At 40.1% G+C, this 23,921-nt stretch overlaps 5 protein-coding genes across 6 annotated transcripts; 1 reads left to right on the top strand and 4 right to left on the bottom strand.

The window, feature by feature from the left end:
- Nucleotides 1–609: 609 nt before the first annotated feature.
- On the bottom strand, nt 610–6,474 carry LOC127903659 (uncharacterized). The gene has a single exon (XM_052444016.1). The coding sequence runs from the start codon at nt 6,472–6,474 to the stop codon at nt 610–612; it is 5,865 nt and encodes a 1,954-aa protein (XP_052299976.1).
- Nucleotides 6,475–8,405: 1,931 nt separating this feature from the next.
- LOC102629433 (plasmodesmata-located protein 2) lies at nt 8,406–10,563 on the top strand. The gene is made up of 3 exons (XM_006489574.4): nt 8,406–9,833; nt 10,006–10,119; nt 10,229–10,563. Exons 1-3 carry the CDS (start codon nt 9,074–9,076, stop codon nt 10,234–10,236), a joined length of 882 nt encoding a protein of 293 aa, XP_006489637.2. The 5' UTR covers nt 8,406–9,073; the 3' UTR covers nt 10,237–10,563.
- A 5,038-nt stretch (nt 10,564–15,601) lies between these two features.
- LOC102628290 (putative pentatricopeptide repeat-containing protein At5g52630) lies at nt 15,602–17,642 on the bottom strand. The gene has a single exon (XM_006489568.4). The coding sequence runs from the start codon at nt 17,493–17,495 to the stop codon at nt 15,768–15,770; it is 1,728 nt and encodes a 575-aa protein (XP_006489631.2). The 5' UTR covers nt 17,496–17,642; the 3' UTR covers nt 15,602–15,767.
- Nucleotides 17,643–19,189: 1,547 nt separating this feature from the next.
- On the bottom strand, nt 19,190–19,753 carry LOC112495598 (mitochondrial import receptor subunit TOM9-2-like). The gene has a single exon (XM_025092137.2). It carries the CDS (start codon nt 19,656–19,658, stop codon nt 19,347–19,349), a length of 312 nt encoding a protein of 103 aa, XP_024947905.1. The 5' UTR covers nt 19,659–19,753; the 3' UTR covers nt 19,190–19,346.
- Nucleotides 19,754–20,292: 539 nt separating this feature from the next.
- On the bottom strand, nt 20,293–23,915 carry LOC102627797 (uncharacterized). Of its 2 annotated transcripts, none has more exons than XM_052431820.1 (4): nt 23,769–23,915; nt 22,384–22,612; nt 21,214–21,366; nt 20,293–21,029 (listed from the first exon to the last, which is right to left on the bottom strand). In XM_052431820.1, exons 1-4 carry the CDS (start codon nt 23,769–23,771, stop codon nt 20,341–20,343), a joined length of 1,074 nt encoding a protein of 357 aa, XP_052287780.1. In that variant the 5' UTR covers nt 23,772–23,915; the 3' UTR covers nt 20,293–20,340. The 2 variants fall into 2 exon arrangements, with proteins under 2 accessions (XP_052287780.1, XP_024947903.2); XM_025092135.2 differs by lacking the exon at nt 23,769–23,915 and adding an exon at nt 22,873–23,349.
- Between the last annotated feature and the right edge of the window lie 6 nt (nt 23,916–23,921).

The following is a 23,921-nucleotide window of genomic DNA, read 5'->3' as shown; positions in this document are numbered from 1 at the left end:
AGGACGGAGGTGTGGGTGTTCTCATACCTAAGCCGAACTTCGTGCCGCTAGGGTATGCCGGTTTTTCTTCACCCTCGGGTCCTCTTTGACCCTCCCTCTCTTTGTCTAGGTAGCTTTGTCATGCTTCCGCAGAAAGGCTACCCCTGGGCTGTTCACTCCATTGCCTATCTTGGCTTTACACAGATCGTCACGATCTAGGCATATCAAGTACCTTGGCTGGTCCTGTGATAGGTTAGTCATAACTGACAAGCGTATGGCGAGAATTGCATATAACCAGATGCGAGGGTATATTAATGGCGATAAATGAATGTAATCTGCATTCTAAGATCGAAGTGGCGAAAAATAAAGAAAGAACTCACATCATATTTGTTGAGAAAGAAAATGCATTTATAGATAACGAAAGCGTTGATCAATACATGACTTAGCTTTGTTACCCTGAGGAGAATGGGAGACCGCAAGACCTCCTATTCTTTTCATTTGAAAATTAAAGAAACTCTAAAGTTGTAACTGAACAACATAGGGCATTTGGGGTACCCTACTTGGCCTATCACACAAAAACATTAAAGAAAGCAAATAACAGCAAAAGACTAAAGGTTGAGACACTGTCCTTTAGTAATATTTCCGTAGCATTGCAGCGTTCCAGGGGTGCCTCACAATTGTGCCATCCATGTGGAGTAGCCTGTATGCACCTGTCCCAACGGGTTTGTCGATGCGGTAAGGTCCTTCCCAATTTACCCCGAAAGCACCTTCGTAGGGTACCCTAGTGTTCTGAGTTACCCTTCTCAAGACCAAGTCTCCTTTCTTGAAGGATCGAGGGCGTACCTTTTTTTCATATAGACCCGAAATGCGATGCTGATATATGGCTGTCCTCAGTTCTGCTCTAGCCCTTTTTTCAGCCACCAAATCAAGGTTTGAAGCAACCAAGGAGGTGTTCTCGGCCTCATCGAAGTATTCAACCCTGTGAGAGGGTACCCCGATTTCTGCAGGAATCACTGCGTCAACACCGAATGCGAGGGAAAACGGGGTCTCCCTGGTGGAGGTGTTTTGAGTAGTCCGGTATGCCCACAGTACGCCAGGTAGCTCGTCTACCCATGCTCCCTTTCTTTCCTCTAGCTTCTTCTTCAGGATACCTTTGATAATCTTGTTAACGGCTTCGACTTGCCCATTAGATTGGGGGTGGGCAGGTGTAGCAAATCGGTTGGCTATCCCCAACTCCGAACAAAAGCTTCGAAATTTTTCATTATCGAATTGCTTGCCGTTATCACTGATAATTGCATAAGGGATTCCAAATCTGCAAATGAGGTTCTTCCAAATGAATTCGGTGGTTTTCCTTTCTGTGATGCTTGTTAGTGGCTCCGCTTCCGCCCATTTTGTAAAATAATCTACCGCCACGATTGCATGTTTTGCTTGCCCCTTCCCGGTAGGTAACGGGCCAATGAGGTCCACTCCCCACATAGCGAAGGGCCAAGGGGAAGATATAACTGTTAGCTTCTCTGGGGGTAGGTGGGGTACCCTGGCGAACCTTTGGCATTTGTCACAGTTTCGTACCATATTCTTGGCATCTTCCCGCATGGTTGGCCAGTAGTACCCCTGACGGAGAGCTTTTTGCGCCAGTGATTGTGCTCCATAATGATTGCCACAAATCCCCTCATGTATCTCCCTCATGACATACTCGGCCTCGTCGCTTCCCAAGCATTTAAGGTAAGGAAGAGTGAACCCTCTTCTGTATAGGGTATCCTGGATCAGGCAATACCGGGCAGCTTTATACTTTAGTCTTCTCGCTTCACTTTTATCTGAGGGGAGGTCTCCATCCTTGAGGTGCCTTATGATAGGCTCCATCCAAAGTACCTCGTTGGACAGTGATCCTACTTCCAACGGCTCTAGGAGATCAATGCTGGGGGCGGGTATGTGTTCTGTTGTGATGGGGCCAGCTGACTGAGCTACACCAAGGGACGCCATTTTTGCTAGGGTATCGGCTTCGCTGTTCTCCAGTCGGGGTACCCTTTCCACTTTAACCTCGCAAAATTGGGACATCAACTCTCTGGTTTTTTCGAGGTACCCCTTCATGTTTTCCTCTTTCGCTTGATACTGTGCGGTAATCTGGCTTACCACCAACTGTGAGTCGCTCTTGACGTGTACCCTTTTTGCTCCCAAAGCCTTCGACATCCTCAACCCCGCTATGATTGCCTCGTACTCGGCTTCGTTGTTTGAAGCCTTGAATCCGAATTGCAGGGCGTAGCATATTTTCACCTTGTTCGGGTCGATTATAATAACTCCTGCGCCACTTCCGTGTGAGTTAGAGGAACCATCCACATATATTTCCCAGACCTGCTCCTCTTCATCGGTAGGTGGGGTATCTAACAGGTATCTCAGATCGCCTTCACCACTTGAGTCATTGGCGAATTCCGCAATGAAATCAGCAATGGCCTGAGCTTTAATCGCCGAACGAAGCTTGAAGATGATGTCGAACTCACTTAATTCGAGGGACCATCGGAGAAGCCTTCCGGACATGTCTAACTTCTGAAGGATTTGCCGGAGGGGAAGGTTGGTGACGACTGCAATGGTGTGAGCCTGAAAATATGGTCTGAGCTTCCGTGCGGAGACAACCAATGCCAAAATGATCTTCTCAGAGGTGGGGTACCTTTTTTCGGCATCAACCATAGCCTTACTAGTGTAGTAAATAGGTCGTTGTACCCCATTATCATCCTCTCGGAGTAACACAGAGCTGGTGGCATGCTCGGATACGGCGAGATATAGCAGCAGCACCTCTCCCGGCTCAGGTTTGGCAAGTAGTGGAGCATTCACGAGGTACCCCTTCAGTTCTTGGAAAGCCTCTTCGCAATCGGGTGTCCATTGGAGCTTTTTACCGGTCTTCAAAGCTTTGAAAAAGGGCTTACACCGGTCGGTAGCCTTGGAGATAAAGCGGCTCAGAGCAGCTACCCGGCCTGCCAAGCTTTGAACCTCCTTGATGGTGCTTGGCGATTTCATGTCAAGAACTGCGCGAATTTTATCGGGGTTGGCTTCAATCCCCCGTTGTTGTACCATGAAACCGAGAAACTTTCCCGAGGTTACCCCGAATGCACATTTTTCAGGGTTTAGCCGCATCTGATGTTTTCTCAAAACGGTAAAGGTATCTCTGAGGTGCCCCAGGTGTTCCCCCGCATGCACCGATTTGGTGATCATGTCGTCTATGTACACCTCCATGGTGCGCCCGATTTGTTCTTTAAAAATTTTGTTCACTAGCCGCTGGTAGGTAGCCCCGGCATTCTTCAAACCAAACGGCATAACCTTATAACAGTATAACCCCCGGTTGGTGATGAAGGCTGTTTTCTCTTGATCGGGTTCGTACATCGGGATTTGGTTGTACCCGGAGAAGGCGTCTATAAAACTAAGCATTTCATGCCCCGCTGTTGCATCAACCAGCTGGTCCACCCGAGGAAGCGGGAAGCTATCCTTGGGGCAGGACTTATTCAAGTCGGTGAAGTCCACGCACATGCGCCACTTTCCGTTTGATTTCTTGACAAGAACAACGTTGGACACCCAATCGGGGTACACTGCTTCCCGAATAAACCGTGCTACTAATAGGCGGTCTACCTCTTGTTCAATTGCATCGTACCTCTCTTGATTGAAGGCGCGACGCTTCTGTTTGACCGGTTTATTATGCGGGCTGACATTGAGTTTGTGACATGAGAGAGAATGTGGGATACCCGGCATATCCGAGTGGGACCAAGCAAATACATCGAGGTGCTCACATAGGAAGGTGATGAGTTTCTCCATTTGTTCCTTCGAGAGGTTGGAGCCTACTTTCACTGTCTTTGTTGGGTCGGTGGCGCAAATCGAGACTGAAATAAGATCTTCAACTGGGGTACCCCGCATTTCATCTTTCAATATTCGGGGATCCAAAGGTGCCTCAACTTCACATCTGGGCTCCTCCTGGTCCCCGTGAGGTACCCTCGAGCTATCCCCCGTAACTGCTTCCATCTCCCTTGGTGAAAACTCCAACTTTTCTCGTGGGTGGGCTACTTGAGGAGATTTTTTCAGTACTGTTCTCCGCTGTCTAGCAAGTGCTCGCTTTGAGGGGGAAGGTGTGGGCTGGCTGCCACTAGGGTACCCCTTCATTGGCGGATCTGAAGCTATTTGGTAAGTGACTTTGGAGGCCACGGAATAACATCCACGAGCCGATTGCTGGTCCCCTTTAATGGTGATAACTTCTTGGGCGGCCGGGACTTTCATGGCGAGATAGTGCATGGATACCACCGCTTTAGTTGCTACTAAGAACGGCCTACCCAATATAATATTGTAGGCACCCGGGTGATCTACAATAAGAAAATCAATCATATGAACAACACGGTGAGGTACCTTACCAAGTGTAACGGGCAGCGTAATGATGCCTTTTGGTATAACCATATCTCCGGCGAACCCAATAAGAGGCGTAGCATATGGGGTGATCTTTGGCGACTCAATCAATAGCTGATCCAAGGCGCTTTTGAAAATGATGTCAACGGAGCTACCGGTATCTACGAGAGTTCTTGCTACCTTACCAGTGGCAACCTTCAACGTAATTACGAAGGCATCATCGTGGGGGTACGAGATGCCCTCCGCATCTTTTTCTGTAAAAAGGATAGGCGGGGGATGGTGGGGTACCTTCGGTGTACCCCATTCATTAAGGTTGACTTCTCTGCCCATATTGGTGGTTATCGACAACGATCTACCATAGCCTTTGATAGCCCTCCTAGATTGGCCCGCTAAAGTCGGTCCGCCCATGATCATTCGGACATACACGCCTTTCTTGTGTCCAAGGGGTACCTCTCGTTCGGGACTGCCATCAGCTACCCGCTTGCCTTTATCATGTTCCGCAGATTTCCGAGCTTCTCTCATGCCAGCAACAAATTCTTTGAGGTACCCGCTGAGAATCAAAGATTCAATTTCTTCTCGCAAGGTGAAGCACTCGGCTGTGCTGTGACCAAAGTCCTCATGGAACTCGCAATACTTCAGGCTACGCTTCATGTTGGGGTACTTCTTCATTGGCTTAGGAGGGCGGAGGAGGCCACTATCCCGAATATGGTAGAAGATCTGCTCTGGGGATCGATTCAGTGGGTGGTAAGATTCATACCGAGGCCTCGGCGGTGGCTCTCGCTGATCCGGTGGTGGCGATCTTGGAGGTTGGGGTACCCTTGAGGCACCCTGAGGGTTATACCCTCGTCCCCGCAAGGCAGCCCGTGGAGGGCTCCGTGCTCGGGGCACCCGCGGTATTGGGGCCTCCACCCTCTTGGGCTTCTCCTTGTTCTTTGTAACATCGGCCTTATCTTCTTGGCGCTTCAATTGGCATTTTTCGTCCATCTCCACTTGTTGCAACGCCCGAGAACGGGCTTCCCCATATGAAAGTGGACGCTTCTTTTGAAAAGAACGCCATAACTTACCCAACCGTAAATTTTTCTCAAAATGGGTCAATGTGTATTGGTTTCCAAATGCTCCGGTCCGCAGCACCTCTTGGTGGAAACGACTTACATACTCCGCCAAAGGCTCGGCTTCCCCTTGCTTGATAAAGGCAAGTTTGGAGGCTACCCTATCTTGAGTGGAAGCATAGGAAAACTCTTTAGTAAATTCAGATAACAATTGGTGTAAGGAAGATATGCTACCCGCCTTCAAAGAGCGAAACCATGACTTCGCGGGGCCCGTGAGTGTGTGTGTAAACATCCTACACATGGCGCTCTCATCTACACCCTTAATAAGCATTTGGTCACGGTATAGCTCAGCATGCTCCGAGGGATCAGTGGTACCCGAGTATTGGGGTATCTGAGGCATGGCAAACGCCTCGGGGAGAGCTGCTGTCCTAATCTCCATAGTGAATGGCGATTGGTAGGTCATTGGCGTTGGTGCAGCTGTGATGTTTTGCTTCTCGGAGAGGAGCTTCACTTGGGCTTCCAGGTTCTCCATCTTTTCCACAAGTTCGAGGGGTACCCTCGGTGTACCTGATGATGTCGCCGCCATTTGAGAAGCCCTTTTGGCGTTTAACTTCTCACGGAGATCCTCGTGGGTACGCTTTGCACGCCTCGTACCCTGGCTACTGCGGGAATTGCAAGAGGCGGTGGAACGCTCGTCGCGGGAGCCCATGGTTTGAAACTTAGAACGGGTACCCGATGGCCTAGGCTTTGGCTTGCTGGCCTCGGGTACCCCTCTTCTGACCATAGCTTGGTCGTCCGTTTGAGGTGGTGGAGCTTCTAGCGTCACTGGTGGAAGTGAACTTTCGGGTGCCCGAGATCCAACCGCCCTAAGTATTGCGTGAGCAAGATCCTCAAAACGCTTGTGCGAAATAGGTTCTTCTTCTTGGCGAACACCCGTCGACTGCTTGACACCCTTGCCCTTACTGATGCGGGCTACCCTTCTCGCGGGATCACTGCCTTCACTGCTGCTGTCCTCTCTCATCCTTGTAGGATCCCCCATTAAACCTTCGGGAGGTACGTCGGGTGCCATGTATTGGAGTACACACAACAACTAGTTTGGTAACCGTGGAGGAGGCTTTTTGTGCGTCTCCCCACAGACGGCGCCAATTGTTTTCAACTGATTTTGGGGTAGGAAAATCCAAAATCAATCTTCAACAATGAATTTATATTTTTGGGGGAGATGGGGTACCTCACTAGTTTATTGTGTGCGGTGCGGTGTATCTGAAATGCGGGGAGGTGAGAAAGGGAGAGAGAGTGGTAACAATGGTGGAAGATCAGAAACAAGAGAGGTATCCTTCAAAATGAGCTTCACGCCTGCAAAACAATGAAATAGAGGTTAGAGGTGAAGCCAGGGGTACCCCGGCGTTCACACTCCGACGCTCAAGTTAGCAAACTCAAGCTTTTATTGCAAAGTGAGCTAGCTAGCCCTCTGTAAATTAGGGTTTAAGGTTGAAGAAAACCTTTTTTTTGGAGTGTGAGTGTTTTTGGGCGAATGAGAGCATGATGGAGAATGAAACCTAGGCGCCTTTATATATGGAGTACCTTAGCTGCCACGTGGCATACCCTTTTTGGCTAACGTCCTTTTACCGCTTTTATGATTCTTGGGGTCGTTATGTGCATGTTCGCGGCGTATCTCATCTTTTGGAAACGTGGCGTGCGCTGGAGAGTGGTCCAGGGTACCTCTGCAGTAGCTGTCGGGTAGGCGGCTAGGGACCACTGTCCTTGGGACAGTGTCCTTCACTTTTGGCAGAGGTAGCAGACGGCTGTCCCTCCTTTTAGCACGTCGCTTTTGATTCTTAATTCTGACAAAATCAAATGATATCTTTTAGGAGGCGGAGACGTTTCTCATGGCGGATATTTTCGGTGGATTCTCTTGCATCCGCTTTGCCGGGTACCTCGAATTACATGGGGTACCCCCTATTACGCAAGGTACCCCTATCTGTATGGGATACCTCTATTTGTATGGGGTACCTCTATTTGTATGGGGTACCTCTATTTGTGTGGGATACCTCTAATTGTGCAGGGTACCTCTATTTATACGGGGTACCTCAAGTCATGTCGGGCACCTCGGATTATGTAGGGTACCTCCGATTGTGCTGATATCATTCCATTGGCTGACACGTGGCGCTCTATTACCTTTCCCATCTTTCCCTCAAACACCAACATAATCTTTTTATACCTTTATTTATTATTGTTCAATTATAATTGATGAACTATTGTCGATGTTGTGATTTGGTGGTGTTGATAATACAAGCATACTTTTATACCAACTTTATCAAATATAGTTTCTAATAATATATATACACCATCACATTTATAATATGGGTCATTGTTGTTTTGATGTTCTTTCTTTTATAAACAATAGTTGAGAACGATGATTCAAATATGGCATATTCACATTCATTTGCTATGTTGAAGCATCAATGTCAATGGTGAATTTAGCTCAATTGCTGTGGTTGCTTTTGTTAATTCCACAATTAATTTAATAATCACCTAGAATAAAACGAACAATATAAAAGACTTTATCTAATTCAAACATGTGACAAATATTACATAAAAAAGAAAAAAAATTGATTAAAAAATTAACTTTGTCTTGGATTTGGACCGTCAGACTAAGAACAAACTTCTTCAATTTTAAATCGAAGTTTAAAAATGATCCTTTACATTTTGTTAGATGTAAACAATCCTTTTATACATACATACATATACACACAAACATATATATATATATATATATATAAAAGAGACTTAAATGGGAATGGATTTTTTTTTTTTTTGGAGTTAATATGATCAAAGTAGGTATTTTAGATCAGAAGGATCACATTGGATCTGTGCATTGATTCTAGATCATTCATAAATGATTAAAGAGTTCTATCCTGACTTTTCTTCATGTCTCAAGTTCAAAAGATGGCAGGCTTCCATATTTATGAGAATCAAATATTTCTTGTGTCTTGAGGGCTGCCTCATGTGCCCTTAGAATCAAATTGAAAATTAAATGAGATTCAAAGGATTCAAACAGAAACTACCCAGTTCAAACCCTAGCTCCTGCATTATTAAATTTTCAGTCAAACTTCATACTCTTCTCTCCCAGAAAAAATAAAGATTCCTCACCGCTCCACACCTTGTTTTAAGAAAGAAAATAATTTTGATTTTTATTATTAAAAAGTATTCTACTTTAACCATTTTGTTCTCATTCTCTTCAAATATTAATATATATTATTATAAAATCAAAAAACAAACATACCCATTAAATAATGATAAAAAACACTTCAGAATTTCAATAAAAATAATATTTTATCTCTAGTTTATCAGATCGACATTGTACTCTGCTGCTCTTGTGCAGCGCAAAAGATGCCCTCTCATTTTTGCACAACTAGGCCATCCAAACGGAAAGTTATTTCCCAAATCACCACAAATCAAGAACACTTTTCTTTGAGCTTATAAAGAGAAAAAGTAAAAATTGATAAACTCTGAAGCTGAAGCCTAAGCATCAAACTACAACCCTACAATCTTTTACTTTCAGTTTTTAGCCAAAACCCACCTCTGAAAATCGTCCAAAAATTACTAAAAATCATTCCTGCACACTCATAAAACTGCCATGATTTGATCCTGTTTAGGCCTTGCCTCAAATGGGTTTTAGCTCAAAACCCCAGTTTTTACTTACTCTTTCTTTACTTTGCTTCTTCACAAATCTTGCTGAATCTGATACTGATTACACCACTTTGGTGTACAAGGGCTGTGCCAAGCAGTTTTTTCAAGATCCAGTTTCCTCTCAAGCTCTGTCTGCTCTGTTTGGGTCCTTGGTTTCACAGTCCACAAAGACCAAATTTTTCAAAACCTCATCGGGAACCGGCCAGGCTTCAATTAGTGGTCTGTTTCAATGCAGAGGAGACCTTAGCAACAGTGATTGCTACAACTGTGTGAGCAAGTTGCCGACTTTATCAGACAAACAGTGTGGCAAGACCATCTCTGCTAGAGTTCAGCTACTTGGTTGCTACATGTTGTATGAAGTTTCAGGCTTTCCTCAAGTTTCGGGCTTGGAGATGCTGTTCAAGACTTGTGGGTCCACTAATGTGGCTGGTAGTGGGTTTGAAGAGAGGAGGGATGCTGCACTTCAAGCGATGGAAAATGGTGTGGTCAGTGGCCATGGTTTCTACACAACAAGCTATCAATCTGTCTACCTGTTGGCTCAATGTGAGGGTGATTTGGGTGATTCGGATTGTGGTGATTGTGTTAAGGGTGCTGTTCAAAGAGCTCAGGTTGAATGTGGAAGCTCTATTTCCGGCCAAGTTTATCTCCACAAGTGCTTTATTAGTTATAGTTATTATCCAAATGGGGTCCCAAGGAGACAGTCATCATCTTCTTCATCGTCTTCTCCAGATTCATCAGGTAAAAAGATTATCTAATCTCCTTTTTCTGATTTGTGGATCTAATTTGACGGACTAGTTGCTAATTTCACTTTGAACACTTTCCTCCCCCTCTTATTTGAATGGATATATTTTGTTGGAAATATATTCTAAATGTTAAATTGGGGATCTGTGTGTTTCATTGATTGGTGTAGGACCAGGACCAAATACAGGAAAAACAGTGGCCATAATTCTAGGAGGAGCAGCAGGAGTTGGATTTGTAGTTATTTGCTTGTTGTTTGCAAGAAATTTGGTGAAGAAACATGATGGTATGCTAATTTAGAACATCAGATGAATCTCATTATTCTGCGTTGAATTGATATTAGAATCTGTTATGTTTGCTATTGCTTACACCTGTGAATGTGCTATCTTGTGCAGATTATTGAGAGAGACCAGGCAGTGGATTCTAGAGAGGTAGTGTACTTTTTCGAGGTGGATATAAATATTTTTTTTCAATCCAACAATTTGTTTCTTCTTTAGAATTGGGTTTTGTAATGACTAATGAATAGGAGAGTCGGTGAATGAAAGGGAGAGTAAATGTGGGGTTTTGATGTTACAGCTGGTCAAGATTTTTGTTGGGAATGAGAAGTAAATTACATTACAAATTTTCACAAAGTTGAAAAGAGGATGTGAAATTGAAATTGAATCTTCGTCATGCATTATAGAGAAGGGGTGGAGTAATGCTCAAGGAGTCTTGGTTGGCATTTTGTTTATTTTTTGCTTCATTGCCATGTGGGTGTTTGTGTCTTTTCCCCCCTTCTCCATACTAATGCTTCCCCATTTTCTTCACTGCTTTATGCTTTTTAGAAAGTTGCACCTCTCTTTCTCTTTCCACAAATACATACATAGATGTTGACTATATTATTTATGTATTTCATGGTTGGTTTTACCAATGGTAGATGCCTTTATTTTAAGCAAAAATCAGAATGTTTTACGGTGTCCATTAAACTATTCACTCAGTTTTGATGACCGTTATGGCATTATGGGCTTTTGATTTGATGCAGTTCATTGGGAGAGTTAACATAACATAAAAGGTAAGCATAGATAGACTCCAAACCTTTATATGCTTTTTCAGGATAGTAACCTTAAAGACCGAGTGACTTTTACTTTACTTCTTTATCACAACCACTTTTACCTTGTCGATCTTGAATCACAAGATTTGTTTCAAAATTATTAGCAGAATCAGTAAGAGTAGGCTGCAAATTCTTCTCTCTTTCCCACTTTATTATAATTAAGTCAGCTCATGTTCTCTGGGGAGTGTGGTAGACAGCTAAGCTGCAATCAACACTATTTGGCTGCGAGCAAATTTTGTTGTCTCGAGCAATGCCTATAGAAGCTTATGATACTTTGCTTCCTTTCACAAACTTTATGGGACCCGATTGCTTGGACTCATATGTTCCTTTTATTTTCCGCTTATGTTTTCATTAATATACACATTTATGATAGTTAGACTAGGTGATATTATAACTCAGGTCTACCGAGCATACTTTGGCAATTTTGTGCCGAGAAATTCTAGAATGCATCGGGGGTACCATGTTAGTCATATAATAAATAAATGATGCTATGACATATGTTTCTTTTGTTTGAAAAACCATCATACATGTAACAGTTATATTAAATTTAATTGTACATGTCATGCGTACATCAATTGATTGTAATTCATTATAAGTATTCTATAATTTTTCCAACTCTTCCCGCCATCTGCCCTGTAAGACGGCAGAAAAGTGTTTTAACACGGGATAAGTGACCTATGGCTCGGGTGGTGTATCTAAGCTACTTATACTTTGCATCTAAGGGGAAATTAGTGTAATTTTAATTGCAAAAATATTAACTAAGACGGTACGTAAGTGATTGTATCAACGTGTCTCCTTTTTCCATCTTGATCACAAAAGCAACTCTCAAAAAAGTGCTTGTGCCAAGCAACTAGAAATTGGTGCAAAAAGTGATTCCCAAACTCATTAAACAAGCAAACCAAGTCCATGTCAGTCGTTGCTCAAATTTGACATTATGGTATTGGAACGCCAAGTGAAGCTTGTTTGAATGAGACAATCGTATTCATGTACCATTTGTGGGCTAACAGATGCAGAGCCACTACCTGTCCTGTCCATTTGCTATTTGTCTTTTGTTTGATGCTTAAGCCAAAGCGACAGATGGTGCTGGCATAACATGTGCCATGTGATAAGAGAAATTCTTTCTTTTTAAATATAATTTTTCTTATGATTCCCTAAAAAATTCTTGCATTTCATAATTGTGCCTTTCGAAGTTGAGAAATTGGGGACGGTATTAAGCTGCCATTGTTTTGGACGTTATTCCAATCTTGAGGACATATCACATATGCATGCGATCGAAGGTGTAGCCTGTAGCATTATATATTACGATATATTAATATTATTAGTAACAAGTCTACGGTTCTTAAATCGTTTCTGTGATGGCTTGGTTCGAAAATTTAGATTAGAATATATCAATTTTGCTTCTATTTTTTTTTTTGGGGAGAAAAATTCAATCTCTACAATGCACATGAGAATTCTCTAGTCTATATTAATATTATTACTAGTAACAAGTCTACTGTTCTTAAATCGTTTCTGTTATGGCAACACATATTAGTATTAAGACTTTAGTTATCTTTTATAGCCGTTTAATAAAAATTTAATGATTGTGAAAATAATATAATTTTATTAACTTGTATTTCTATGACCGTTAAATTTTTATAAAACGACCGTGAAAGAGTCATGTTTTTTACGTTATCACGTAAGATAATAAGTTTCTAGTATTAATAAAAGTGAGATTCCTTCATGTGTTCTATCATTGACCAAATTTAGCAGGCCAAAAAAAAAAAGAAAAAAGAGGACAAAATGAGAGATTGCTTTTGCTAAGTCCATCATTTGAAGCAATTACAGAATCCAATAAATTATGTACACGGAGCCTTTGACGTGGACGTTTACGCAGTGATAAATGATGATTTTGATTTTGATATTGATATACTATTTTCATCTTATTTTATTTTTTTTGAAGATTTTGATGAACTGTTAATCAATCAATGGGAGCCTGACGGTTGTGTACAGCAGCAACCAGCGGATCGAATGATTTTGGTCAAATAACTATCAATTCAAAAGTGAACGACTAATAGTACGCTGCCAGGCAATACGTGGGTCCCACCCTCGCAGTTTTCAGGCCTACAGCTGTTGTTGTGTCCGTTTCTTTTGGCTTTTACAGTTGTGAGAGAAAGAGATTGTTAAATCTCCATCACATACGAAAGAGAAACGTATTTCGCAATAACCAAAAAAAAAAAATTTTTTTTTTTTTTTTTACTAGTAGTTCAAAATATAATGAATAATGGAGATAAAATCGTATTCAAATTTGCCAACACACACTTGGACAAATAAATTAAAAAATTGCAATGGAATATACATCATCGATGGCTTTTCACCAGTTAAAATCAGTCTCTCTCATAAAAAGTTTCATTTTGAAATACTATTGACGAGGACCTGTCTATGGTACAGATTCTGTAACAAACATCTCCCGTCATCCCACCATCCGATTCTCTATTGTTTAGTTTCTCACTCCACATCCAACGGCTGATGCTGCAGTCTGTAGCTTGGATTAATGCTTCTAAAAGTCATGATTTGTTTAGAATTCAAAGTACTTATTCTCTTTACACACACAAACACTAGTAAAATAAAAGAAAATTTTTTTGAATTATTTTAAATAAAAGAAAACTAAGAAAATATTTAAACTATTTTTAAATAGAGTAATTGTTTGGAATTTTTTTACCTTTCTCTTAGTTAAGTTAATGAAAGATCTCAACTATATGGATGTGTGCTAATAACTATTTAAACTGTTGGGGTGGAGTAACAAATATTAATTTATTTAAGTGTGTAATTAAATTTATTTTTTTATTTAAGGACAAAAATTCAATCAAAAATATAAATTCATTGTTCAAACAAACAAAAATTATTTTACAAATTCATAAACTAACACTTTATTGTTATTAGTAAATTAACATATTTTTACTACATAATAAAATAATTGATAATATGTTAAATAAATCTTATTTTTACACATTTTTCATGTGTGCAGTATAGAGGCTTCAAATTATAAGAAAATTTTAACAAACATATGAAAAGAACGAAAAACACCGATAACTACCACATCTGGTTCTAGATGAAATATTTTTAATTAAATATCCTCTAATACATAGTTCAACAATTATGTGGATATACCCTACAATTAGTTATCTACTTGGATAATTCAAGGACGGTGTAAAAAGGTCCAAAATTCTTTTATTTGAAGATATCAAGAAATAATTTCATGTGAGTATACTTTTTTTTTTCTTCCCACTAACACCTGTAAACTTATCTCTCAAAATCACTCACAATCACTCAAATCAACACATTAATTCAAATGTGTACAACAATGCTGCTCATATCTTTTTCAACTTTAATAACTCATATATGATTGTGCTTCTTATTATTATTTTTTTTTTTTGGTTAATACATGATCTACATGACATACTTGATGTACTTCTAATTTTGATTATTATTATTTTTTTAATTTTATTTTTATAATAACATAATTTTTCGTTGTATCTAATAATAGAATTTTATTGTTTATTTATCATTCTAGTTCTATAAGTTTGACCCCTTCCACAAACATTTGTGGTTTTTTTTTTTTTTTGGGCATTTTGGAGATTTAGTGAATTTCAATGCGCTTTACAACCCGAAAAATTTGTAGTAGGAGCCATTTCATTGTTGGATTGCTTCCTCATGAAATAATTTAATTGGACTTCATTGCATTTCACGTTGCAAACTTTTGATAGTTCAGCTAATTCTTTGAGCCAAATAGACAATATCTCAATCGGGAGGGAGAATCCTATATCACACAATATATCTGACAAGTCGCATTATATGTCTGACGAAGATGGATGCATACATCTTCCAAAAAGAAAATTTATATATTAGTTTCCTCCAATATTATTTATTAGATATATATTTTATTATTGAAATCAAATAAATTTGAAAAGAGTACATAGAATGTACCTAAAAAATGCAGTGAACATATTAAGATTGTGAATCTTCAGAAAATATATATGTTTTTTAAAACTGATGTAGTCATTATTATTGTATGCTCTAAGAAAAAGTGATATTTTGTGACTATCCATCGTATCTTGAATGAATGCTATCCTCAATTATGTTAAAATGTAATTAGCTCAAATATCCTAAGTAGGGTTTAGATAGAATCTTCCAAATCTATTTGCAAATATTACAAGCAGGTGATACAAAGAATGAATCACAAATATAATTTATAAATTATAGAATAATTGACCTCTCAATAGACACTAAAATAACATGTCAAACATAACTTGATAGTCATGCAATCGACGTTGAGTTTGAGGAAAACTATGGGTGCGTTTAGTATTACTTTTAAATTCTATTTTCTATTTCTAAACTCAAGAAAAACCAAGTATGTATTCGTTAGTTCATTTTTAAAAGTGTCAAATTCATTAAATATTTTTAACAAATTTTTTTTTCTTATTTTTTTCCTTCAATATAGTATTAAGCTCCTTTTATCATACTCAAAAATAACAATGACGACGACAACATCATCATCATCATTATCATTTTTCATTTTCAAAGTTATTTTTAAAAATAATACTCAACACATTTTTAAATTTCGAAAATTGTATTTTCTCTCTCATTTTTATTTTATAAAATAAAAAACAATACCAAACACATCCTAATATTTCGTGAAACATTCATAAACTTCACAAATAATATTTCAATGAACGAATAAAGATATAAAGCATTTACAATAACAATATTGAATTTTTTCAAAAGAATTTAATGGGTCAGTGGGTTCTATAACAAAAAAATAAAATTCAAAGCAAGAAAAGCTTTGAAAACATTTAACTTTAAATAAATTACCATAAATCTCCACAGGTACAACTACCGTTCAAAAATCTATGGTATCTGTTAACATCCCTCACAACAATCTCCCTCTCTACCACTCTACTAATGTACTTAAAAGACTCATGACAATCTCTACAAATCCTCAAATTCTTAACAATTCTCAAAGTTTTCCCTCTTGGAGCTCCACTAACTAAACCAAATGCCAATGCCAGCTTCTCGCTGTGATACCAAAGAGCTTCCCTTTTCTCCCTGTCTCCCACATTATGCAACATCTCATCCCAAACCGGTACATACCCTAACCTCTCACACTCCTCCATCAACTCTGCTAACTTCGCGTAAATATCCTCTGTTCTCTCGTGCATCCTATCACCTGCCAAGAACACATGAACTTTTCCTTTCACTTCAATCCAACTCCTCCCGCCTTCTTTCCTCACTCTCCTATCTTTCATCACCTTCCTCACTTCCGCTACTTCATCCCACCTTCCTACTCCAGATAATACATTAGCAACTATCACATATGCCGAGTCATCATATGGGTTTATATCTATTAACCTCTTACCCATTTTACTGGCCATATCTGCTTTTCCATGTATTGCAGAAAACGATAACAATGCCCTCCACACAGCTGCATCCGGCTCAAATGGCATTGCCATTGCAATCCTCTCTGCATCCTCCAATCTTCCAGCTCTTCCCATTGCACTGATCAAACACGTATAATGCTCTAATCCCGGTTCCAACTTATAACGTCCTTTCATTCTCTCTATCCACTTCTCACTTTCACCAGCCAAACCCGCGTTACATAGAGCCGTTAAAACGGCCAAAAAACTATATTCATCAGGTGCAAAACCTCTCATTTCCAGTAAATGGAAAAGCTCAAGCACCGTACTTTGATCTCCTTGTTGTGCATAACCAGCCATCATAGCATTCCAAGCGATGGAATTTAACACACTTAGATTCTCATCAAACACCCTTCTCGCATCAGAAACAATCCCAGCTTTCCCATACCCATCGATCAATCCAGTCCCGACAATCACATTCCTATCTAAACCAGAAACAACAGCATGTCCATGAATGACCCTGCATTGCTCCATCGCCGCCAGCTCAGCAGCCGCACGCAACGCCCCCGACACGCAGTACATCGTGGACCCCACGTCGGCACTTCTCATGTCAGCAAACACCGACAATGAGTCCACCAACCGCGAATTCTGCGCGAATCCCACGATCATCGCCCCGTAGCACACGACGTCTCTCTCGCGAATTTCATCGAACACTTTCTTGGCATTGTCGGGTGAGCGAAACCGAGAATAGAAGTGGACGAGAGCGGAGCCGCAGAAGGGCTTGTCGTGCAAGGAGAGCTTCAGGGAGAGGGAGTGGAGGGAGAGGCCGAAAAGGAAGGCGTGCGAGAGGGAGGCGCAGGTTTTGAAGAGGGAGGCTAAGGTGCGCTGGTTGGGGAGAAATGATAGGGTGGGGTGGCGGAGCATGGAGAGGAAGATGTTCAGGGAGAGAGGGGAGTTGGAGTGAGCGGAGATCAGGGCCGTCCATGAGACGATGTTGGGTGATGGGATATGGTTGAAGAGGCGGAGGGAGTAGGAGAGGAGGTTTGATTTGGAGTAGTTGGTGATTAAGTTGTTGTAGATGGAACGGTCTGCTTGTGATGATTTTAGGGCTCTTGCGTGTACGATTCGTGGGTCTGTGCTCGTGTTTTGTGGCTGTGGCTGCTGGTTCAAGTCAAGCGCCATGCAACTGAAAGTGAGTTTGTTTCGTTAACGTTTGGTCTGCTCCTCAAGTATGATTCACAAAGCGCCATGCAACTGAACTGGTTTGTTATGGTTCATGCTTGCTTTCTTTTATGCATTCGATAAGATGAAAATGTAAACCCTATTAAATTAATTTATTTTCAAAATATTCTCAAATTATTGTAAACTTAGATTTATTACTTTTTCTCTTTCAAAAATAAGGGCAAATCCGCAAATGAGACATGAGGGCACCTTGATTAAAAAATTATTTTTACTATACTCAATTTATTAGGGGTGAATTGAAATTAACCATTGCAAAAAATCATGTTCTCTCCACCGGCTTTGGCAGTGCATAAGTGGGTGCACAACCATCAGCGGGAATGTTTTCTTGTACTTTCACGATGAACCTCATAATGGCATTTGCTAAGTGTAGTCGGGGGAAAGTTATGTTAACCTGGGAAGCTCAATTTAAGATGTCCCCGTGAATAAAATATTCTTGATTAAAGATACTGAGAAACTACATCAATAAGAGAGAACAGACGTTTGGATTGCTAAATGAGGAAGACTTGACAAAGCTAAGTGCTTGATAAGATTGAACGACTTTTACATTCACGATGTCGAAGAAAATGCAGCCAGGAAACAACCTTCGCCAAAACTTTAAGGTGATTTTGAGTGCTTTTAAACCAGTGCCGCAGCACAGGTCAGTCAGCCACCAGCTCTTGAGAAAATTCAATCAAACAAGAAGGCATGCGATGGCCATTCACTTGATTTCAGTCTTAACCTAAGGAACATCAGGCCTACAAACAGTATGTGCCATCAATCTGCAAATGCAAGAAAGAAACAAGATTCCGTACACTAAAATATTCTGGTAAGCACAAAGCACGTAACTTGATTGCATGACTACAATGGAGTGAGTATTTGTTTGCGACCTGCTCCTAATTTTTATGGCTATGCACTTGCTCATAATAATTGCAGCATCATAACAGAGAACTACGAAAGCTGGAAACACTGATTCGCTAACCGTTTAATACCCACTTCAATCCTATAGTCTCACTTAAAAACTTGATATCCATAAGACCATAACTAACGCTGTCCTCTGCTATAAAGACAATCTGTTCAACATTCCTCTAGCTGTGAAGACATTATTAATTATTTAACCCTATTACTGCTAAAGATTCATTTAGGTTAGTGTCTAATGTTGTAATTAATGCAACACAAACTCTATTGAATAACACAGAGCATATTAGTGATGGCCAAACTCACTAGAAAACAATCTGCAGATATCTATATTAATCTTAGTCTGTTCAAAGTCATGAAGTCCTAGCGATAAAAGTAAAGGAGTTCGAAATACGAGGCTCCCCGAAACTCGCTCGAGTAAGATAAACAAGAAGTTGCTTCTGTAGCGACAAGATAACTAACCAAAGGTTTTTGTCAATATGTATAACATGTAATAAGCTCCAATTTTAATGCTAAGCTATTCAAGGTAGATCGACCTTCGAATTAAATGAATCCATATCAACACCAATACATTAAGCTACTGTAGCCTAAGACGGAACTTAGGCTCTCTATTTAAGCACTAACAACTAATTACATAACTTTTCTCTCGAATATTGCTGCAATTAAACAATATAAATAATTAACACTACTGCAATCCCCAAGCAATCAAAACCAAACAAGTTTAACATAATAATAAACGCTGAACAAAAGAAAGTTGACATTTTTATATCATAGATCCAAAATTTATCCAACATTCTTAAAATATTTCCAAAACCCTAATACATAAAAATGATAGAACATTAGCAAAACGCAACACCTCCTCAAACCTGACCCGACCCGGACCGATTAAAGTTGAATTCACTTTTGAGCAGGCGCGAGCGGGGGAGCGCCGAGGAGGCTCTGCTGCTGCATTTCGAGCTCGTTGAACTGCTGCTCGCGGTCCATCTCGATGATTAGCGGGACCACCAGGATGAGGAAAGTGGTCCCCGCGATCCACGCCGCTTTTCCCGTGCTTTTGAGGAGCTTATGGGAGACGTACGCCGCGTCCGAGGCCTTCTGTTTCGTGTAGGCGACAATCGGAGTATCCGATACGCGACGGGTCACCTTAGCCAAGAAGCCAACCTCGCCGCTGTTGTTGGTAAGTCGCTTTTTGCCTTGACCGGACGACATCGTATGGGCGGAGACGGTGGAATAGGGAGCAATGTGAAAGAGAGAGAAAGGGCTTAGGGTTTTTGGTCCCCGACGGAGAGACTCTTATTGCGACCTTATAATGGGTTGCTTTTGGGCTTTTTTCGGAGAATTTAAAGCCCATATTTGAGATATTGGATTTAGGTCCAAAACGGTTTATTATAATTTTAAGGGTTAATTTTGTCCTGCACCCAACTGTTTCAATATTTTTCGCCACACACCCATATGTTTCGAAAATACTCACTCCACACCCAATTTCGTTAATTTGACCGTTTATTCTAACGGTCAAAGGACAAATTTGAAAATTCATATCCTAAATATTATTTGATGATGATAAATTAAATTTATTTGATAATTTAATTGATGAAATTATTATTAATTACCTTTAAATAAAATTTTTTAATGTAAACATTAATTATTAAATTAACATTTTATCTCATTTTGTTTTTCTCTAATTCAAGATAAGGGGTATTTCGGACATTTACTTAAATTTCAAGTAGCTCCGTTAAACATAACGGTCAAATTAACGGAATTAGGTGTGAAGTGAGTATTTTCGAAACATATGGGTGCGTGACGAAAAATGTTGAAACAGTTGGGGGCAGGACAAAATTAACCCTAATTTTAATAATGGTGGGCACACATTGAAGACTCAACCATTCAAAGGTTAATCAATGAGTGTAAAATCTCTCTTTATATACTGAAAACTAGGGAAAGGTAAGTTTAAAACAAGTTCCACTTCAAGGGATTTGGATATTAGAGTCTTCACAACTAAATCCCTGTTATAATAATATCCCTTGCGGCACCACAGACCCCTGCTTACAACGAGGGTTGAATTACAAACCCATGGAGCTGAAACAATGTACGCCAAACCAGTACTTCCATTTCCCAGAAGAGCATCTTTATACGCGCGACCAATGCTAGAAACATACTTTCCCATCTGCAGAGGCTGCTGATTAATATAGGAACCTGATTCTGTAGCATTGAGGATATCAGAATCTGAATGCAGGTTCACCACAACCGTCCCATGTTTGGGGTGGAGCTGATCACTGAGGGCTTTGACAAACGGGGAATCTGGGTCCCAAAGTTTACGGGGGAAGATGTCGTCACCATCATAGGCATCGATAAAGACCAAATCGTACAGATTGGTGCTCCCGAGGATAAACTTCTCGGCGTCTGCTTCATAGAGGTTTAACCTCTCATGGGTGCCTTTCCACAGTACTTCGTCAATAGTATTGGGTTTCGACATGACACGCTCACCAGATGGAGTCATCACTGAGAAACATGGAAAGCCCATTGCTTGAACTGAGGCTGAGATAACAATGGGGTCAATCTCAACTATGTGGACAATAGCACCTGAGACAAGCATAGAATACTTAATCTGAAAGCAAGGATTTGTTTACAGAAATTCTTGCGTAATGCAATATTTTGGGTGTACTCAATGACTCTTAAGAAAAAGCATATGCAGAAGAGGTAATGTGAGCATCAATAACTCTTCGGAGAAAGCACATACAGAAAAGGAATTGTGAACATCCCCAACCTTGAATTTTGCTGGCCAAAAATAATGGCAAGCTTCCACCTCCGTGACCAATGCATAATATATTCATTGTTTTCTTCCCGTGTGCAGCACTCACAAGATCATAGTTAGAAGAAGCAATAGTAGCCAACCCAGTTGATACCATACTCTTCAGATCTACACTAAGGCAATAAACCATCAAAAGTTAGCTGTGACTTCTATGAAAAAGACATCAAAATATAATCTACAGAGGCTGGGACTAGTAGAAAAAGCTTCAGATTGAAGGTAGGGGCAACGAACAACTCATATTGGTAGATTATATTATTCTGTTACAAAAGAATATCGATAAGAATAACAGAAAACTTTTTCTTTTTTTATATGATTGCTGCAAAATTTTATTTAGAAGAATAACAGAAAACTAGTGACTGAAGATGAAACACCATGTCAATCATATAATAACACACGACATCAAATCTAGTGTCCAAAAAATCACCCAACTTATATCATCATACACATTCACGGTAAGAAAGCATGAAATTCTTCAATTAACTACTGTGAGTTCTAATTCACAAGAGTCACATTGATTTGGGTAACTCAAATGATATGCCTCTTTGTTATACTTGGCAAGAACCTCTTCCAACTCAAGTAATCACCATACAGCATTGTCCTATTCCTCAATCATTTTTTTCTCATTGACTGTGAATTTACAAGTGCTGTGAGTGTAGAAGCTCTATTTAGTGCCACTGATTCACAAAAGCAATAAAGAACAATGATGTGGAAGTTGATATGTATTTTCTTCTCCATCAGTAGCAGCAGGCTATATGATAGGGGTCAGCCCTTGCCCAACCCACAGATCAACCAGCTCCAAATGCTGGCAATAATCAATCTTATGATCGTAGGTGGCCCATCTTTAACTTCAACTGAAGGCCGATTCGCATATTCATAAGAATATCCATCACGTAAAGATTGTTGAAGACTAAAGAAGTCTGATAATAAATATGAGTGAAGGATGATGCTGATTGCTGAAAGTAAAATGAACATGACAAGAAATACTAGGGCAGATTAGATGAGATTAAGCAGCTGCTACTCTACCATTAAATCAGCGGACTTGAAATATGGACAAATATTTGAGCCGCTTAAAACGTGATGTTAAACAGCCAATTCATCATTATAAAGTAAGGAACTGGAATTTACATGGAACAGCCAGGCAATGAGCCTGCTGCATATAGCACACAGTGCCTGGTTCTGATTCCCGACAAGCAGCCATAACTTTAACAGTGCTCTGGCGAGTATCCTCATTAAAGCGAAGCGTGCGCCATTGATATCCAAGCACTTTAAAACGCGTATTGTCTCCATAACTTGGATATATCCCTGCACACCTTTGCTGCAGCCATCTCTCCATTTCTGGCCACCTCTCTTTACTCTAAAAAAAGGGTAGTTACATTTAAAGTAAGAAAATAACCGAGTCGTATAGGTGCTTCTGAAAAGTGCTTTCGTAGAAACCACAAAAGTACTTACTATTAAGTACTTCTGCACAATGCATTTCAAGTTGTTGCATAACAAACCAGTAAAGTGCTTATTTGAAGAGCAGTCTTTTTAGAGATTCAATTAAAATTTTGTACAAAAATTGAACTAACCAAACAATAATTACTAATACAGAGAGAGAGAGGGGGAGGGACTGACGGGTCTAGAAGAAGGGTAAGCAAGAACTGAAACGACGCCGTTTCCTTTATTGGAAGTCGAGCGGAGAAGGGTGTAGCCGCCGGAGCCAGTTCCCCACCACTCCGACGAGTAAATCCAGTCACCCTCGTCCTCAATACGACGTCGTGCGGCCGTGCAAAGCCGCCGGATGTTCCATCTCCAGCTCCCCCCAGCTCTTTGCCACATCACGACTGACTCTAATCTCACTAAAATTCCACTCAAGCTTAAACCCTAGCAAGTTTTTCTACTTCATTATTATTAAGAACTAACGGCTCTTAAAACCCCAAACCGTCTTTTGCTTTCTATTTTAGTACTTTTTTAGAGAAGAAATAACCCCACTTGTTTATGGTGGGAAAGGGCTAAAGAGAGTTTTTTTTTTTTTCCGAATTATATTATACGATCAACACAAATTTAAATTCATTTAATTAATGAAAAAAAATAAAGAAATAGTAATAAATCTTTGTTAAATTTTTATTAATATTTTATTACAGTTTTTAATTTAAATATCATTAAGCTAATTATTCGAGACTGAGAGTCTATTGAAGCGCGGATCATGGAGCAGTAGTGACGAAAAATAGAATTGTCCTGTAATATTTAAAAAAAAGGACTCCCAAAATTTTTATCACTGTAAAATAAATTAAATTATTATCAATAATCTAAATTAGACACCAAACACATCCTTATTATAATTTTTTTAAATAAACATGTAAAAAATAAAAATAGAGGACAGAAAAAAAAAAGTGAATTAGAAAATCCAGTATTTTCTAGAATTGATCTTCGACGAGAGTAAAAAAAAATTTCAAGGACATAATGGGAGACGTCAGGGCCGAAAAGAGACAACAATTAAATGAACTTAAAAAAGATCAATCGAAAAGTACCATCTAAACACAGAGTCGTATCGGATTCTAGCTTCCGAAATCAAATGACTGCCAAAAGTGTAAGTCAGTAGGACCCACCACTAGCCAAGTGGCAATCGCGACCATTAATTTCCCTGAGGCTTTCTGATTCGGCCGACCATGACGATGATTCCT

This window comes from Citrus sinensis, chromosome 1 (assembly GCF_022201045.2).
Source record: "Citrus sinensis cultivar Valencia sweet orange chromosome 1, DVS_A1.0, whole genome shotgun sequence".
NCBI lineage: Eukaryota > Viridiplantae > Streptophyta > Magnoliopsida > Sapindales > Rutaceae > Citrus > Citrus sinensis.
The sequence above is the reverse complement of the archived record's forward strand: the minus strand, read 5'-3'. Positions and strand labels throughout refer to the sequence as shown.